The 19,989-nt window shown below is 38.8% G+C and overlaps 1 protein-coding gene across 2 annotated transcripts; it reads right to left on the bottom strand.

Annotated features, from left to right (window-relative positions):
• Positions 1-657: 657 nt before the first annotated feature.
• LOC310941401 (rab GDP dissociation inhibitor beta-like) lies at positions 658-19,346 on the bottom strand. Of its 2 annotated transcripts, none has more exons than XM_083906566.1 (10): positions 19,202-19,346; positions 11,736-11,843; positions 11,384-11,480; positions 10,447-10,581; positions 8,200-8,398; positions 7,975-8,106; positions 6,470-6,569; positions 5,492-5,663; positions 2,919-3,118; positions 658-1,671 (listed from the first exon to the last, which is right to left on the bottom strand). In XM_083906566.1, the coding sequence occupies exons 1-10, from the start codon at positions 19,244-19,246 to the stop codon at positions 1,519-1,521; spliced, it is 1,341 nt and encodes a 446-aa protein (XP_083762692.1). In that variant the 5' UTR covers positions 19,247-19,346; the 3' UTR covers positions 658-1,518. The 2 variants fall into 2 exon arrangements, with proteins under 2 accessions (XP_083762692.1, XP_083762693.1); XM_083906567.1 differs by lacking the exon at positions 19,202-19,346 and adding an exon at positions 15,315-15,353.
• Between the last annotated feature and the right edge of the window lie 643 nt (positions 19,347-19,989).

The following is a 19,989-nucleotide window of genomic DNA, read 5'->3' as shown; positions in this document are numbered from 1 at the left end:
GATTGTGGGAGATGTAGTTTATCCAAGTGCATTGATAATCATATTTATTATACTGAAATTGACTGTTATCTATGGAATATTATTTGATTAAAGAAAATACATGGAATTGACAGAACTATATATAAAGTCTACTTTTAGTCTAAATTATATCTAGGCACTAGGTACAAAATACACCCTGCCGGCACACCTTGGTCAGACAGCGAGTGTCGTAACCAGTGATGGTGTCTACGGATCACTTCCAAAATGTAATCACTTGTTCCTGGTCCCATTGTGGGCATTTCCTGAAAATTTCATCCAAATCTGTCCGTGACTTTTCGAGTTGTTGCCAACAGACAGACAGACATACACACAATTGGTGTGGGTAATTAAGCAAAAATACTACCATAATACCCCTAGTGCAGCTTTATATCCACACATATAGATATGTCGTCTAAAACTGCCGAGATATTTATAATCCATATTGTCCTGCCTTGTAGAAATATTGATACTTATATTGTAAAAACGTATATTGCAATGCAACCCCCCCCATATAAATTGCATTAATGATATACTGAATCATTGCTAAGAAGATCGAGTCCCTGTTCTTACTAAAACATACCATCAAATGTGAAAGGGGGAAAAACAAAAGAGATCAAACTGCTTTTTTGTTGTTTTTTTTACTTTGCAGTACAGAAATCATTTGAGCCACAAGCAGTTACTGAAAAGTTAGACATCACTGGACTCTCGTCAATTCAATACTACTGCAGTACACATTTGGTCCTTCTGAAGCAAATCACAGTCAACCAACTTCACCGCCCACCTCTCTGCTCTTAATGCTCGGGGTACTTCCATCATTTTTGCATAATACAATAACTAATACATATCCACTTCTGCATTATAACAGCTGAAGTTCTGGGTAGTTAAACGGTAAAATGTCCGACTGTGCTGTGGATGAGACAAAATGGAGGGTCAAGACAATACGATACCAAGCGCTCACACTCATAAACCCAATTGATTTTTTACAAAATTTCTCTATCAAAGTTGATGGCTGTGGTGCCACGTCAGAGGCCTGGGTGTGTTCACATCACAATACCCTGCAAGATACAAGATTTTATTCAGACGCACCAATTAAGCCACTTCCTCTCACGCCCAGAGGAGGAAAACAAATAACTTAAATGCAGATAGAGGTGGAGGTTCTTCCAAACACCTTTTACACAATGACACAGATTGGATTTCCCCTCCCACATACATACCCACTCTGTAAGATACTAGTAATTCTGAGTCATTTTATTTGGCATCTTTGGACCAAACATCATCTTAACATGATGAAGCCGTAAATACGCCTGGACATAATTCAACAATACTATCTCATATCGCTTCTATATCGATTTCCTTAAAAAAGGGGTCAAATCATGTACTTGAATTATCAGCCAATCCATTGATGTGTACATTTTTGTTTAAGATTTCCATTTCCTGTGGGATTTCCATTGTCTGCGGCGTTTTTGATAATCAGAATTGTTGTGCTGAGTTGCTTCATTTCTATTGTGCACAGTCACCGAAGATGTCGTTTTTCTTGCGCTCCATCTCTGCAAAATCAAAGTCTGAGCCCGTCATCCTGCAGTAGATGTCCTTGATGTCATCACAGGTGGTCTCAAAGTGAGTCGTGGCATCATATGAGCGGGAGACAAAAATCTAGTGGGGAGCAAAAGAAGTTGTTATAAATGCTACATTAAAACCCTCTGGCAGTTGTTCTTAAAATGTAACTAAACCACACTACTGGTAGCTAACTTAGCTCAATGCCTGATTTTGAAAAATGCAAAGAAGTGGACTGAGAGCTGAGTGAGGGCGGGTGGGTATCAGTACAGGGGGTGTGGCCTGGTAGTCTGTATATCTGAAGCAGCAGAAGTAGCTGGTATTCGACTAGAGTCACTGATTTTTGCCACATTAATAATTGCAATACTTAACATTACAATGTGAAGATGCATAATGTGTATGATCAAGGTGTGTTGTGCTATGTAGATTGAACTCAAAGATGACTTTGTAAAGTTTCCATCAATTTCCTCCCAGCTATTCTGTATCCTTTGTCACGGTGCCCTGGACAGGAAAGATCACATATAGATGATATCATTCCGCACCGTTTCGCAGAGATGCTCTTCGAAACTTAACAGCATCTTAAAAAGACTATCCAGTATAGACGCTATACTGCTCCCACGATTTTCGGGAATTTTGCTCAGTTTGTCCGTCATCGTAAGCTCCCCTGCAGTCTGTCTCCTACTTTTACGAGTATAAATGGGCTTTAGTATCAACATCCATCCCGAGTTATCCAATAACCTGCGGAGAGCAGTCGGTATGGTTCACACCTGGCAGTAAAATGCATCTGGTATGATTTCATCAGTATTTAGATATACTCCTACTTCAATAAGCTAGCCCTATCACATGTTTTGTGGCAATGTAACATGTATGCAACAATGTAGCATGGCATTTGGAATGGTGAGTCAACATCCACAGTAAACTCTTATATTAGTCATTTGAAACACCTCGCATTATTGAAAATGCACTTGTCTGGCATTTCTGTAGATTAGCATCTCCTCAGAGCCGAACTGAAACCATGACTCCAAAACCACAATACAAAGTTTCAAAGTTGTACAATGTTTCCATTAGGGTACAGTTAGGTTTGGTACAGTATGGGACGATATAGAATGGTACAGCCCTGGGTCATGCTTGTGTTTGCTGGATCATGCGTGTGACCATTGTAATAATATTGCATACTGTGGTGTTAAGCTGCTTTTAGTGCACTGAAAGTTCCAAATCAATTAATACATTTGAATCAGTAGTAAGTAAAACTTTTTTTAAAAGCAATTTATCTTGTCTTGTAAGTTCTTGTAACATTTGATCATTAACACATGTGACAGCTGCAGGATTTCACATTTCCTCCATACCTGGCTTTCAGTGCCTATGTCAGTGGGTTCATACAGGTCACTAACGGTGACAAACTTCTTCTTAATTGCCCCTAGCAGGTCCAGGCCTGGCTTGAGTTCAGCCTCAGGATCTTTGGTTTCCACTGTGGTGTTGACAATGGCAATGTATTTCCCCTGTGATGCCACATTGTGAGCAAAGGAGACCAAACACACATAGATGTCTGGAAAGAAGAAAAGAGGAAAGTAAATGTCTGCTACTTTGACCATGGAGATGCTCAACAAGCTTGCCATCTCTGTCTGGATCTATTCAGTCATAGCTCAAGAAAGATGTTGACAAGATGAGTAAATTCAGTTAAAACCAGTGGATTAAACACATTTACAGTTACCTTTACACTAGGGCTGTAACGATACACAAACTCACGATTCGATTTGTATCACGATGTTTGACCCACGATTCGATACATTCCACAATTTTTTTTTTAATTTAAAAAACATTTTATTTAAACATTTACTCATATAACAACTTAATGCAACATTTAATAACAAATATTTTGGAACACTGAACAGATTTTAACATAAATAAATAACCAAAGATTTCGCTCTTTTCTATAACAAAATAATACTTTTGAAAATACAAAGTAAATGAGATTCAATCAGACTGGGATTTGTCCCCAAAGCATGCTGGGAAGTGTAGTTCTTCATGAGAAGCAGTTTTGTTCCAGTGGAAATAACTTGTTTTGATAAACAGCAAAGGTAAGACAACATTTCCACTTGTATTTCTTGAAAGTCAGTTGTTGTTTTGCTCTTATTTTGGGGCTGGATCGGTGAATCTTGTTCGTAGAGTGATAAAAATGGTACCGTTAGAATCTGTGAATTCTCCGCTGTTTACATAATCACGCTGACGCTCCGGTGCAGCTTTTCAATGTGTGCGCTTGAACGGGTTTTTTCTGCTCCTGCGGGTTTGATCCGTCAGTGTTTTAACTGCGTTTGGTGAACATAAGAATGGTTTATATGAGCTTTTAGCTGAGTTTCTGACCTTTCTGTGGGTATACAGCATGTCTGTGTTTGTTAAAGTTAGACATTGGTTAATGATGCTTTTGTCGCTGCGCCCGGTAGCGGGGACATCAGTAAAGAAGAGATTAACGCGATTAAAAAACATAACGCGTTAATGACTGTGATTAATTCATCACAATTAACGTGATAATTTGACACCCCTAATAAAAATAAGTTTGGTAGCACTAACAGCTCATATCATGTGGCTGACTGGAAAAATAACTGGGAGTTAGAAAGGGCGTTTCACGATTCTGTTTTCTTACGCTACGAGACAGGTTCGTGGCTCTGAGTATCGCAATTTCGATTTCGATAAGCATATCGTTACAGCCCTACTTTATACCATGAAAACAAAAAACGAAAAAAGAAGAAAAAAAATATATATTTACAGTCATTTCTCTTAATTAAGAATAATAATAATAATTTAAAAAAAATTAGCGACAGTACATGATTGACATTAGCAGCGACCACATATCTACACATTTCTATGGCCACATCAAATAAGTTGTAGGAAAGATGCGTCAATAAAATACTTGGTATCAATATCAGTTAAAATCACCAGAACCAGTACCGGAAAAAGAAAAGTGTAAAAACCAATATTATCCATAAACCCAAAATAGGACAAAGGGGCTTCAGTAAGCACAGGCAACATGCCGCAAAGAGAAACATTTCCAAAACCACTGTCATGTGACTAGGATGCAAAGGAGAGCTGCACATTTCTTCCATGCAGCTTGACCATTATGTTTTTGAAATGTCTGGTTGTCATATGAAGTGGGCCACAAGGCCACATGGTGGTTAGCGTTGATGCCTCGCAAACTAGTGACTATTGACTTGTAAAGCAGGTGTTTTCAGTGTACTGAATCATTAGACTCGGTTAATTCAAAAGATTTGTTCACAGATTCATTCAGTGGTTCCTGCATGACCGGAGCACAGACTGGGCGATAACGTTGTTAAAAGGGGAATAGACCGGAAGTTCCAATTAATGCTGTTTTTTAGTGTGTATCTGCGTCATTACCTTGTTTAGCCACTGCTGAGAACGCTGTGTTTTATTGTAATCTCAGGCTCAGCGAGATCTCTGAAAAAACCCGGTCCAGTTACGTCATAAGTCGGGTCAAAGTCATAAAAGAGACTGGGACGGGGAGTCGTGAAGAAGCTATTTTTAAACACTGTTAAAACAATGTTTTGATAATGAGTAGCAGTGCATCCACCGTTCCAGAGGGGGGAGCTGCGCTTCTGAGAGCGGGTGTGCCGATATGTCACTTCCGGGTACTGGCCAATCACAACACAGTCTGTCTTCTGGTTGTGAGAGTTGAGTCTGAAATATCGCGGCTGGGCAACAGCGTCAGAAAAGAGGATTTCTATCGGCTCGTTTACAGCAACTAGGAGGTCTTCGACCATAAAATTAAGTGAATGTATCTAAGTAGACCTCCATAACTAACATATATGTGCAACAGGTCCACTCTATGTGACCTTTAAGAAACTGATGCAAAGATATAGAAGCTGTACTTAGTGATGCTGTGTGTTAATTTCCCCTGTGTGCTCACCGTGCTTCCTGTTGACCTGAGTCTGAGGGATGATGATCTGACAGGAGTTGGCATCCTCAGTATTCGCAATGGGGTGGTCCAGGAGGCAGATGGCTCTGACCACCTGACCCACCTTTTGGCAGCGTTCTGGAGCATAACTGGGGTCGCAGATCAGTTGCTTGCACCGGGCAACCTGCAGTGTACAAAAACAGCCAACACTCAGACGACATTGTGGGATGATTGTGAAGACATCTACCATTAGAATGCGGAATGAGAAAGAATAAATCAAAGAACAAACTAGTCTGAAAAAAGCAGGGTGGGGCAGTCGGCTAAGTTTATATTCCACCGACCACCTCCTGCATGATACGATTCCATCTCATTCAAATCATGGTTCATAGCTTGCGGGAGAGAAAGGAGATTCATCACTCATTAATTTCAACAAAAGAAGGAAGAAGGGTATTTCTGCATGAACCATGATTATTCTGCATGTGTCACAAAAGCAAGAACCATGTTTGTTCAAGTAAGTGGAAATAGTTTTAAACTGAATGGCAGGTTTTGGTGTTCTGCTGTGCTGTTAACATGTATGAATGTTAGTCTATGGGGTACTAGTAGACTTAATGGTCCCAATCCTACGTTTCAGGTCCTTTTCAATAGCACAAGTCAATTTTGTAAATAATGTTCCAAATTAGAGGAAAGGAGACAAAGTAGAGCTGTGTATTGACTGCTGGTATTGTCCAACAAATGGGTGGTGACATCTGTAAATTTCCAGTTGCAAAATTTCAATATGACACCAGTCAGATAGCAAATCTTGAGGCATGAAAACAGTGTTCGGCTTCTTATAAGTGACATCACTACTGGCTGCTACTTGGTTGTTAACCAATTTGAAATTGCAGTCTCATACTGCTCATTGGTTTGTTTGCAGTTTTTGATTCATTAGATACCACACACAGAGTATAACTATATTTCAGGATTTCAGTACACTGAGAATTGAATTCTTACCTCTCCCTCAGACCGGACCCCAATCACCTTCCCATTCTCATACACAATCTCTTCAATGGGCTTGTTCAACATGTAGGTGCCACCATAGATGGCACTCAGCCTGGAAAGGAAACAACAAGGTGATGTTACTACCGACTATAAAAAGATATGAGCTTAATCAGCATTTGTCATTAACTGTCTGGACTATGGCAGCCCACCATTGTTCAATTTGTCCTGCCAAAGTTTCTCAATAGCCTACATGTTTTTTTACTTCTTATAGTCACATAAGAAAATGTTTTTGCTCTGTTGCTGTTACTATGTGTACCAGAAGCACTATTTGTTCTGCACGTGTGACATGAAACTGATTCCTTTCAATCCATTCTGGGGATTTAAAATAAAAAATAAAAGCATTTGTTCAAATCACAGAGTCCACTGGTCCAAAAGTAAACTTGCTCGCATTTTCCCTGACATCGATCCAAATTGCGATAAATGTCACCTTAGACCAACGGATGCGACTCCCATACTTTGGACTTGTTCTTCCCGCATTCTGGACATCTGTATTTGACTCACTTTTGGCCATTACATCTATTAATATTCACCCATAATTGGCTTGTTTGGTGTCCTGCCATCTGACCACCCACTGCCACCCTATTTAGTTAATTTATTTTGCTTTTCTTACACTACTAGCAAGACGTGGGATCCTTATGCAGTGGAAGAGTGCCCACCACCCCTCCCACAGCTAGTGCATAAAAGATGTCCTCTACTTCATGCAATTAAGGAAAATAAGACACTTCCTCCGTGGTTCCACTCACACATTTTTGAAGACCTGGCTGCCCTTGTTGGGACTTTGTCCCCTCGGGCGGTGCATCCAGTAGCACTCAGTTTATTTAGTATATGACTGTGACATATTCACTAATTATCTTTGTTTTTATTCAAAATGTGGATTCTTCGAATAAGTCTCGTCTCACATTTAGTAGTAGTATTTTTGTTTAGTTTTTGTTTTTTGTATTTTTTGGATGCATACATATTCATTTATTTTATAAATAAATCATAAATAAAAAAAAAAATTATTTGTTCAAAAAACACTATTTCTACAACAACAGTTTACCAATAACATCAAGTCAACTATTCAAACAATGCAGTCAACTCTATAATTATTCACAGCAGATAGCTGACATGGGTCGAAAGGCAGGATACACCCTGGACAAGTTGCCAATCCATCACAAGGGACTCAACCATTCAATCTCACACCATCACCTACAGCCAATTTAGAATGTCCAACAATATATTGCACGTTTTTGGAATGTGGGAGGAATCCGTATCCCTATACTTTAAGTTTATTCTATTCCACCGAACCCTTTGTCATGTTGCTGAAATGAAGTTTTATATAAAATTATTATATTATATATATATATATATATTATAAAATGGTTCTGCCGCTGGACCGCAAAGACTTCTGGGATAGCCTCACCCGTGAAGCATTCCATACATAGTATGTTCTACAAAGCCATACATTTAACCCCTACCTTGCAAAGCCTTGAGGCAGTTCTCCCAGGCCGTAGAGTGGATAAAGGTATGGACTTTTGCCATATCTGGCAAGAGACTCACTGTAAAGCTTTATCCTGTTAATTGTGCCGATGCAGGGTTGATCCAGGTACCTGTGTAGAAAAAAAAACATTCAACATTCTAACAACTGTACAATTCATCACATTAAAAATCTATATTACAAAAATCAAACAAATGCCACTGACTCATCTGTGCGGTAGAGGGCAAGAGAGTGGCCTGTAAAGTCCATGACATTCTGATCAAGGGAAAACTTCTGGAAAACAACCCTCATGGTTGTCTTTTGGGGGTCAACACCTTCCATGGTTTTGGGGTCTTTCTCATCATAATTGGAAATGAAGGTAAGGAATTTTTTGAAGCGCCGTTTCTCAAAAATCCCCATCAGACCTTTAAGGACAAAAGGAGTAGACTTTTGAGTGGGCCCAAGTGAAATATTGAGCTTTACAACACCAGTAAATGATACATGCAGACAAAAGTTAAGAATGTTTACAAGTGTAAATCTATCATCATCATCACAATACCAACTTGCGCGATATACATATCGCAAACTGCTAAAAAATGCACTACAAGCAATACATTTCCCCCATATTCGGATGTTTGTAAACCAACGGCCAGCAATGCGAAAGGTGTGCCTTGCCCCTATATTTCCACATGATTAATAAAAACCCACTCACTATTTCTTCGACCATTCATTTGGAGCAGCGCGTCTCTCATTTCAGGTCAGTTCGTGTTTTTATTGTGTTCCTCTGTCATTTTCCAGAATAATATACTTCTCTAGAAGTAGAAGCAGAAGAAGCAGCTTCACTTCTGCCGTGAAAACTTCTTCCATAGTAAACAAACACTGCACGCGTCTGCTCATTCTCTTGCTACCCGCTCTCTTGTTCGAAAATGAAATTTGTTTCCGAAGAGATATCTTTATCACTTTGAAGTGACTTTAAACATCACAGTAAGGTACTAATGGAATTCCTAAAAAAACATATCTTGATCATTTTTTTTGGTCCATAGTTGTTATATTTGGATGTTGTCTTCAGCTTAGTGTTTACCATTTCTCAAATAACAAATCAGAGGCTTTTATGTGTATCTCTGGATTTATCAGAAGTGATATTGTCATCAATACTCAAGAAATCATGTAATACTCTCAAATCACATGAATTCCTAATATCATGCAGGCTTAGTTTAGAACTAGTGCAAAAAATTATGTATTCTGAAGATCATAGATTCCGTAAAGTCTGGGTTGGGACCCACAGATAGATATTTTTTGTGGTCCCCAAATTTTCCAACCTTATATTTAAGAAGTGCATAGAAAATTTAACAAGATAATTCAAATAACATGCATACAATCAAGTTTTAATTAATTTGTGGGATGATATCGTGTGAATTCCAATTCTTAACCCTCAATCTCAAAAATGCGCTCCCTCTAGTGCAAGTGCTGTCCCGATTCTCAGAAAAATTAAGTTGAGGGCGAGTTTAAGGGCTGTATCGCCCTCAAGATTGAGATTTTCGGAGACCACCCTTGGGAGCAAGGGCTACCCAGAATGCATTGCGTGTTTTCACATAAGAAAGATGGCGTCGAAAGCAGCGAAGCGAGTGCGATACAAATTAAGTATTTTCTTTGTTAATAGAGATATAAAAAATATGAAAACCATTGTATTATCTTAGTTTAGGCCCATATTGTGGATTACTGACGTCATTGTTGCGTAACATTTATTTTTATTTTACGATCTTTTGTCAATAGCCGGCGCGCACACGCAATCGTTTGCCATCGTTTACTTTTCAATAAGCCGTGGTGTGTGGTAACTGTCAGCTGAATGTGTCCGTGGTTGTGGTATTTGTATGAGTATCATCTTATAACTAACTGACAACCTAATAACTTGACTGAAATAAAATAATAAATAATCGTGACGTAAATGGGTTCTTCTTCTTTTTTGGAGTTGACAGACTGCTTTCGCGTTATTCTGCCCCCCGCAGTCTGAAGACACATCTGCATTTAAGGGGTGTCCCATTTCTAAGTGACAAAATAACCCTCAACACTTGGTTTTGAGGGCCAGTTAAGATTAAGGGTTGAGCTTGAGGGTTAAGATAGGAATTGGAATTGGCCCATCATGTATTTGCCAATTCAAAATCATATCAACTGTTACAGATACGGCTGTAAATTAGTCGCTACATTGAGCAATTTTGCAGGGTCGTGATAGTTTGCCATCTTTGTGTGTCTGGTCACTAGATAAAAAGTTTGTGAAACACAGCTGTAGCTTATGCTGTAGACGTATACTACTCATTAGGGAAGGGTATTGAGTACTAATGTCATTAAATTAGTATTATAATGAAAGTATTCCCCTAGTGAGGACGCAGCTGCTGATGTTAGGCGAGTAACGCGACACTGCTTTTATTTACTTTAATCATCCAGTCATCTTCCTCTGCATTTTCCAGTTACTTACTAGATGACAGTGCCTCCATCTCAGTGGAGGGGACTCTGTAGATTTTTCCTGTCTTATACACGAAGCTGCCCTCAATCACTTTGAAATCCAGGTAGCGAGTCACCTGTGTGATCAGCAACATGCGGACCAACTGACCTGGGAAGAGGAGATGCAAATGTTATAATTTCTTGCACAAAAAAAAAACTCCATTAAGATATTTCAATAAAATTATTAGTTAAATTCCTTTGTTTTAATTTAATCTATTTTACTTTTGTCTATTATTGTTATTTAGCAGATATAAATGTCTTTGTAAACGTTTTCACCATTGATAGTAGTTAATCGTAGTTAAAGACATAAATTACAGTGCCTTCCAACTATGGGTGGAAGGATATATTTTTTTCAGGGCCGATAACAAAGCCAAATAATTACTAGTTATTAGACCAATAACTGATATTTGGAACCAAAATTTTGAATTTTACAAACTTAAACACAAAACCTTGTTTAAATGGCATGAAATAAAAAAAATATCTACAAATAACATGAGCTTCCCTGAGGTGAAAGTAATTACAAATCATAACCAACTGGGGAACTTACCCTTACATTGAAAACTGATTTATTATTAGTTTTAAACATCTTAAACATAAAGGCAGTATGAGTCGAGTCACGTCGCATGACCATAAACTAAATGGTATAATATTGGTGATCAATCAAATAAAATGCCAATACTGATTATGTGCTAAATGCTTTATATCAGCTCCCTATAATCAGTCGACCCCTACTTCCAATACTTATGATTATTGACCATTATAGGCCCACACATCTTTAAATTACGGAGGGCTGATTTACCCTACTTAGAAAAAACAAAATTAGATGACACGTTGCCCTCATTATCAAAGGTCAGAGGTTTATGTCGTAAGCTAAAGCTGCATATATGGTAGCATGAGTAATCCAAGTATACCATTGGCCATGAGGAATTTTGGGATGAGGTCCACATTCCAATCCCGGCCTTTTCCCATTGACTCCTCAGGTAAGTCCTGGCCAAAGCGTTTGTAGAGCTGTGGGGAGAGATAGAACCAGACTTCACAAAAGGGCTGCAGCCAAGAATGTAGACTTCCACAAGAACATTCCATGGAAAAGAATACATGCAATAAAATCAGTGAAGTTCAACGACTTCACTGATTGGAACCAAAATTACACTGTGAATTTAGATTAGTTTATTAATTCCAATTTCTCCATGTCTGAATTCTACACTAAAATGGTCTCACCCTGTGTCACAAAGTCAAACCAGAGAGTATTAAAGGTCAGCTCACATCTTCCAACGGTGTGATGGATGCACTCTCGGCTCCATAGTAGGAGTTGCGGTCCATGTGCAGAACCTTCATCCCCTTCACAGCCATGATGCCTGATAAAATGCATTCCTGATGAGAAAAAACAACAGAACAATCAAAAAGATGAAAGTCAACCTTGGAAACCGTAGTTTATCCTCTATCCTTCACTTGCCTCAACACATAAGTTCATCTTGTTTTGTCACTTCACCCCACACAGTGGGAGTGATATTCTAATATCTGTATTTGCGCATGATATCAATGACGCTCGCATCTGGTGTGCGCTGCATCCGCTGCATCTGGAGGCTTTAAATCAGCCAGACTGTCAGGTGATGACAGCATGACGTCAATAACAGGACGAACTAATACAACCATACATAACTACTTGTAGATGTAGTTTATTCAAGTTTAAACATATTTCACAACATATTACCTACACAAAAATAAGTAAATTAACTAATGACCAAGAGCGCAGATCTCTCTCTCTGCGCATACTGGTTTGGAGACTTTCCAGCGTTTAACAGGTGCTGTTCCACAGTGAACTCGCTCTGTTTCGACCGCCGAATTATCGGTGTATCCCTAAATATAACATCTTTATTGACAAGAACGATGTAACCGTAATAATGACGCACTTGATAGTGTGATTTGAGTTTCAATCGGCACCTGGACAGGCGTGCGCTGCGCTGATTACATGGGGGCGCATGCGCTCTTGTTCCCCGGTATAGAAAAAGCCGTGGTGTATAAAAAAATCTATTTTAAATAAATAAACAAGCAACGCTAAGCCTGGCGGAGCTTCATTCAGTGATTGAAACAAACATGTCAACATTAATGAAATGTTTACATGCAGTGCGGTCACTGTGCGCTCGAGCGGCGCACAGTGAGAGAGGAGCAGTTTCTGCGTCTCACTGAACAACACAAACATGAGCGCGCAGACATTTACCTTTTCACATAAGTATTTCTCACCGACCGCGAACCCGTTCTGGTTCACAGAAAGTGTTGAAAACTTAAACAGAAAAATGTAGTCCATCAAAATTCTCTTTCGTCCCGTGGTCGTCCCGAGAGAGAATATTGATCGTCCCGATGACAATTAATGACGTCCCCGGGACGACGGGACGGTGTTAATTTTAATCCCTGACCCAGCCCTAGTAGCCGATGTTCCCCATTTTCTCCAATCTTAATCAATATTACTGATACAAAATACTAAAGAATACAAAAATTCCTTTACCTCAGTAACCATATGTTGATCAACCCCGTCTGTCTCATCAATCTACTTTTAAGCCCTCATTTGAAATCAATTTGAATTTCGAACAAAAAGTGACGACATCTAAGTCTTAATTTAATCTCAGGGTTCTAGCTAGCACATTTTAGTGTAGCGTGAGCTATAATTTGCAGCCGCTAAGATAAATTGAGGACGGTAAGATCATTTTCTTTGCTCGTCAATGTCAATACCGTGCAGGTTTCCTTGCTGTAACGTGTCATGTTTGTGGCTGCTGTGATGTAATCATGCCAGTATCGAAGCGTGAATTAGCAACCTATCAGCCAATTAGAAAATAGCATTTCTTATTGCACGCACACGCACACTAGGGCTGTAACGATATGCGTAACAAAATCGCGATACTCAGAGCCACGAACCTGTGTCGTGTCATGAGAATATTATCACTATACGAACAAGATTCACGGATCCAGCCCCAAAATAAGAGCAAAACAACAACTGACTTTTAAGAAATACAAGCGGAAATGTTGTCTTACCTTTGCTGTTTATCAAAACAAGTTATTTCCACCGGAACAAAACTGCTTCTAATGAAGAACTACACTTCCCAGCATGCTTTGGGGACAAATCCCAGTCTGATTGATCATTTACTTTGTATTTTCAACAGTATTGTTTTGTTACAAAAAAGAGAGAAATCTTTGGTTATTTATTTATGTTCAAATCTGTTCACAGTGTTCCAAAATATTGTTATTAAATGTTACATTAAGATGTTATACAAGTAAATGTTGTTTAAATAAAATGTTTTTTAAATTTAAAAAAATCGTGGAATGTATCGAATTGTGGGTCAAAAATCGTGATACAAATCGAATCGTGAGTTTGTGTATCGTTACAGCCCTAACACACACGCACACACACAAATGCTGTTTAAGCATTTTTTTTATCATATCTTTCATACCCATTCACACATAGGTGCAGCATGGGGTGAAGCGTCTTGGTCAAGGACACATCTTGTAGACTAGTGGACCCAGGAATTGAACCCACAACCTTCCAGTTGAAAGACAACTTGCTCTGCCACCGAGCTAAAAGTGGAATTTTATAACAATGCAGAAACTACCCTCATGACTTTAATGCAAGAAATAAAAATACAGCCCGTTATTCTTTTTTTGGCTTGTCATTTATATGGACATTGGGTAATGCATTGGGTAACCGATTCTAATTACTTCAAAGAGACTTGTGAGTTCAAACAACAGTGTAAAAACAAATGGAACACCGGTACCACACTTTGTGATTAACATCAGTAATTGTTAAATCGCCAATACTGACAATCGGGCCCCCAAATATCAGTTGATTGCATTTACCAAACCAAATAACAAATCTATTAACAGAAAATAGTTGACAGATTAATATAGAAAAAGCAGGGTTTCCCCCAGTGTATTATAAGCCTGGCGGCCTGCCAGCCTTAGCATTGCTTGTTTATTTATTTTAAATAGATTTTTTGAATACACCACAGATTTTTCTATACCGGGGAACAAGAGCGCATGCTCCCCCATGTAATCGGCGCAGCATACTTTGTCCAGGTGCCGATTGAAACCCAAGTCACACTATAAAGTGTGTCATTATTACAGTTACATTGTTCTTGTCAATAAAGATGTTATATTTAGGGATGCACCGATAATTTGGCAGTCGAAACAGAGTGAGTACACTGTGGAACAGCAACTATTAAACGCTGGAAAGTCTCTGCGCAAAAGCGAAACTTGGCTGCATACAGAGCAGATTATGAACTCCCCGCGATATTCACTTCACAACAGAGAAAATTCTCCCTCTTTGAGCAGGTAACTTAAGAGATCAGCTCATCTGATGCATCCGTTATTCCCTTTATTACAGCATTAAAGTGTCTTCTTTCACAAAGATTAAGACCACGGAGTAAAAACGATGAAAAGTGTGCTCTGCTCTTCAGAGTCCGTCAACATTATTTTTATGTGGGGATAAAACACATAGATAAATTATTCAGGCTGCAGAGCGCAGGAGCTACGAACGGCGCAGGAGAGGGAGAAGAGAACAGCGCAGCGGCAATGCGCAGAAATAGAAGGGCCGTTTGTCTGCACCAGATGAGGGGGCACTACCACTTTTTTATTCATAATAATAATGCATTATATTTCATGACACTCAAGTTGGCCTTGTTGATTTATGTTACTTTTAAATGTAACCATTGCATGGCTTGGTTTAAGATTCACTGGCCGATTACTTGATTAGTATTTAAGTGAAAAAATGTATATTATTTATTTAATTTCAAGAGTGTCTCTTTTTGTAAGACTCTATAGTTGGCATTTAAGTATTGTTAATAAATGTCTTACAATATTGCCCTGGGCCACCGGTGGGCTGCCCGAGAGGTCCTACCACCGGGCTTAGCAGGTTTTCTGGGGGAAATCCGGAAAAAGCATTAGTTCCAGCTCTATTACAATGTTCTATGCACCAATAATCAGGTTATCTCCTTGACGTGAAAAAAATAATAACAATTATGATTATAAACTGCGCGAGCATAACTAGTTAAATGCAACACTGTTCCTCCTTTTAATAGACAAAAGATTAATGTCGACCTGCTGCTTATACAATACAGGTTTTGACACAGACAGCCGAGTCCTCACCACCTCAGCCAGATGGTAGTGACCGTGCTGACAAGGGAAAACAAACCAATTAGGCATAGTCAGGCAGAAATTAGCCCCTATAAAAGGTGACCAGGCAGTTCAGTTTTAACACTTAGGGCCCATAAAATAATCTGAGCAAGGTCTGACAGGAGACAAAGTCCAGCAGAGGTTTAGATGTCTCAGCATTTTTCCACGGGTTTCAATGTCACGAGAATAAGCTGGTCTTTAATCCAGTGGACTCCCTGGAGGGTTCTCTCAGGTAGCAAGTCCATGGAAAACAGGCAAGTCAATGATTCCAACAGCTACCACTTGTATTTAAAAATAAATATAATACACATTTGTAGATTCCTCAATGGAAGGATTTGCTGCATTTGCCACCATATAATAGGTTCTTTAACAAAATAATTACCAAAAATCAAGTGTACAGTGTTATTTTGAACATAATTTACTCACAGATATATGTTGTAATAGCAATTGGGAGGTTTTAACACTGTACCCTGCTATGCAGTATAAAAATAAAACTGGTGTTACACAGCAGATTAAACCTTCCTTAAAAAGCATGCGATTAGCTTTTGAACTGAGAAAGGAATGTGCCAACTTCGCAGGAATATGTTTACTAGTAGGTTACTATGAGGGGCCATATAAGACATTATTCATTCCGGCACTCTCACATACATACATACATACTCCTTTCAGACATATTTTCACTAGGGCTGGGCGATACGGCCAAAACATTAAACCACCTTGATTTTTGTTATACCAGATCCGTTTTTAATAAAAAAAAAGTTAACTAAAGAGGTCAGCTCATCTGATGCATCCGTTATTCCCTTAATTACAGCGTTACAGCGTCTTCTTTCATAAACCGTTACAGCGTCTTCGTCTCCAAGCGGAGACGAGAGGGAGAAGAGAACAGCGCAGGGGCGGTGCGCAGAAATAAAAGGGCCGTTTGTCTGCACCAGATGAGGCAGATGAGGGGGCACTAGCACTTTTTTATTTATGTTGCTTTATTTTACTTTTAAATGTGACCATTGCATGGCTTGTTTTAAGATTCACTGGCCGATTACTTAATTAATATTTAACTTAAGTGAAAAAAATGTATATTACTTATTTAATTTCAAGAGTATCTTTTTGTAAGACTCTATAGTTAGTGTTTAAGTATTGTTAATAAATGTCTTACAATAACACATAATAGTCATAATACAAAATTTCCTGTGAACTTTTCATTTTTAAATTAAAAAAAAACAACAACGCCGTGGGCAGCCAGTGGGTCAGAGAGATACCACCGGGCTTAGCAGGTTTTCTGGGGGAAACCCTGAGCTGTGTCTTAATTCAGGATCTGGATCCTTTCAGCTGAGGATTCGTCACAGCAACACACCGCTGACTGTCCCAATTGCCATACTCTATACTCTATTTCTCCTTAACATTGTAAATTTCCAATTTAAAGTTCCTCTTTGTTCAACAAAGCTTTTATTGTGAAATAGCTTAGCTTAGGTAATGTCCAGGTAATTGTTTACTTGGCTGTATTCAGCATAGACTAGTTTAGTTATTTAACTTGTATCTATAATTTGTTGTTGCTTTGGCCTAGTGATACTGCAAGATCCTGTTTTCATTTCTTATTTTCAATTCATGTACCGGAAACCCTATGGTAAATAATGTACTTATAAAACATTCCGTTTGAAATAGTCATAATTTCACATTTTAAAATTCATGTCGTCGTCAGAAAATGCTGAAAAATGTTGATCGGTGTTTGTCAAACTTTGAAATAATGATGTTCGAAAATGTCTTGTTTTGTGCACAAACAAAAATTATTCACTTTAAATGATTTGTATTATGAGCAAATACATTTAGAATATATACATTTGTAGGAAGCGAAAACAATCAGAAATTGTTTTAATCATAGAAAAAGCTTCAAATCGATTATCAAATCGATTATCATATCGAGAATAGTTGACAATTAATTTAGTAATCGATTAATAATCAAATCGAGTAATTGTTTCAGCTTTATAGAATACAAATGGAAATTGTTTTTGTTTTGTTTTCTTTTATTTTAGTTATTTTCTCACCCAATCCACAAACTTAAAATGTACCGTGTGCGGATCTTTTTAAAGGTTCGAGGCTGAGGTCATAAAAAAACGAAAATGCCAAAAAATAGACATTTAAGAGATATCAGTAGGGCTGCAATGATTCATTAAGACACTAGAAGAGGGAATACTCAATGAAGTGATTTAATGCAAGTAACAAGAAATGCAAACACTGTACCCTCAACTGCACTGTTATTAGTTTTTATTACAGGCCTACAACAGTTCTGTGCAGTCTGTTTAATTACTACACGTAGCACCACTGGCAGTAGTGTAAAATATAAACGGGAAGTGAAGTAAAACAATTTACAAAAGGGAACTTGTAATGAGACTTGAATGAGACGCCACAGTGTGCACGCTTACTAACGTTGAGCATAGTTCTTGCTTTATAGACCATTTGAAATACTTTCAGTTCCTGAGTCTTTGTGGAGCCACACCCAAATGTGAGCTAAACCTACACACTGGCCACCAAGTTATACCAACCCCTTTTCTGCTTGACGGCTTCTGCTCAACCTGATCAGAGATCTGACACGTAACACTATGCTTCAGTGTCACTCGTCCTATTATTAGAATATTGATTTTTTATTTTTTTTTTACTTTGACGACTTCAAGCATTATTAACTTTAAAATGTCAAGTGGGGTTCCTCTAGATTGACTATTCCAGAAAATGCAGACCCTCATAGTTGACAGGAAGCTCCTGGGCTAGAAATGGTCCACTCCCACAGTCGTCACGGGGTCTCCACGACATGCTTGTTCCATGTACACCTGAAGCTGTGACGTTATTAATGCGGACACTGTTCATTTCCGGATAAACAAACCTTAAATTTGGCACAAAATTACACCGGATACGATGATTAGAGTTTCAGTGGGAGGCGACAAGATGAAAGCCAACTTCAAAGTTGCATGACAATGCTGACGTTTCTGACTTCAACAAAGTTTTGGTTTAACACCAAATCGATTCATCCCAATGAAATTCATCCTTAACAAAACTAATTAGCTTATTTACTAAACATGACAGCCAGTCAGAGATGAAGCCAATAACTGGGTTAACATGGAAAGTGTAGGGGGGAATCAAACGAAGCCGTAACACGTTTACAAGCTAATTACTTAGCTTCGTTTAGCTCGGCTAACACTGACTTATCTCGCGCGTTGTAGTCATTTCTTGGCAGACTAAAGTTTCAACTTCCAGACGGTTAAGTAACAGCGTTACCCGCCTACAAAGTCTGTAGAATACAAACTTTCCACAAAAAGACACGACGCTTGAACGTGTGCTATGAAAAATTCTCAATGTTGAACCATTAATTATTTTCGAAGTGGCTGTACATAGCATAATGCTACCGTTATTTCTCTGCGTTCGCTGTTTCCGCTCAAACACGGAGCTAAGCTAGCTACTTAGCACTAGTCCGGCTAATTAGGCCCAGTTAGCTCAAAGCCCAAGTGTCATGTGCTAACTGTGATGGCCAACAGGTTGTGAAACACTTCAGGGCTACGAAAAGTAAACGCATGAGTCTTGCTCACCGTCAGCCCGGTGCCCAGAACGATGACGTCGTATTCTTCATCCATTTTTCCAAATCTTTTTGCCTTTGCTTCAAATTGTCTGTGGAGAAAATGGAGATCTGCGGTAGTCGTAATGCGAGGGGGCTGCTGCAGCTCAGCGTCATGAGACTTGGTGGGCGGGGCTTATTCGCTGTCAATCACTTTGGAGAGGCGGTGCAAGTATCTTCTTCTAACAATAATTTCCGGTAGGATTGTTCACTGAGAGCCTCACTGCTGCCTCCCCACAATTCAAAGCACCATTACAATAATGATAGTTGTGATAATAAATGGCATTTTAACATCCAAATCAATGCTTGGTACTGCATCAATATTACACTCATGTCTCAAACTATATTGGACAAAATAACACTCTGATGTATAAGCCAAACAATTTGTTTACATACTCGCCATTACTTTACACAGAACAGACAAGAGGGTTATTGGTTGTTAAGAACCCGGATTATGTGGATCTTTATCAGGCTTTAAAACAGGAACTGTAACAGCACTTTAGTCCATTCCTCCCTCATTGTATTAGTGAGTGTCTGACTGATTAGATTAGATTTGGTTTTATTGATGCCTCAGTGGGAGAATTCACTTGTTGCAGCAGCAAACCGGTCAGAGGTAGACAATTGACAAAATGTGTCAATATCTCAAACACTGAGTGAGTGGTTGTTCTTTTGTCATTTATTAAAATACATTTAGCTATTATCTCATTTTAATATTCAGGCCTGCTAAGATTGAAGATCAGAGCATTCACTCGCGTCTTCATT

This window comes from Microchirus variegatus (assembly GCF_963457635.1).
Source record: "Microchirus variegatus genome assembly, chromosome: 20".
Classification (NCBI taxonomy): domain Eukaryota; kingdom Metazoa; phylum Chordata; class Actinopteri; order Pleuronectiformes; family Soleidae; genus Microchirus; species Microchirus variegatus.
Note: the sequence above shows the minus strand (reverse complement) of the source record. Positions and strands in the feature narration are given on the sequence as shown.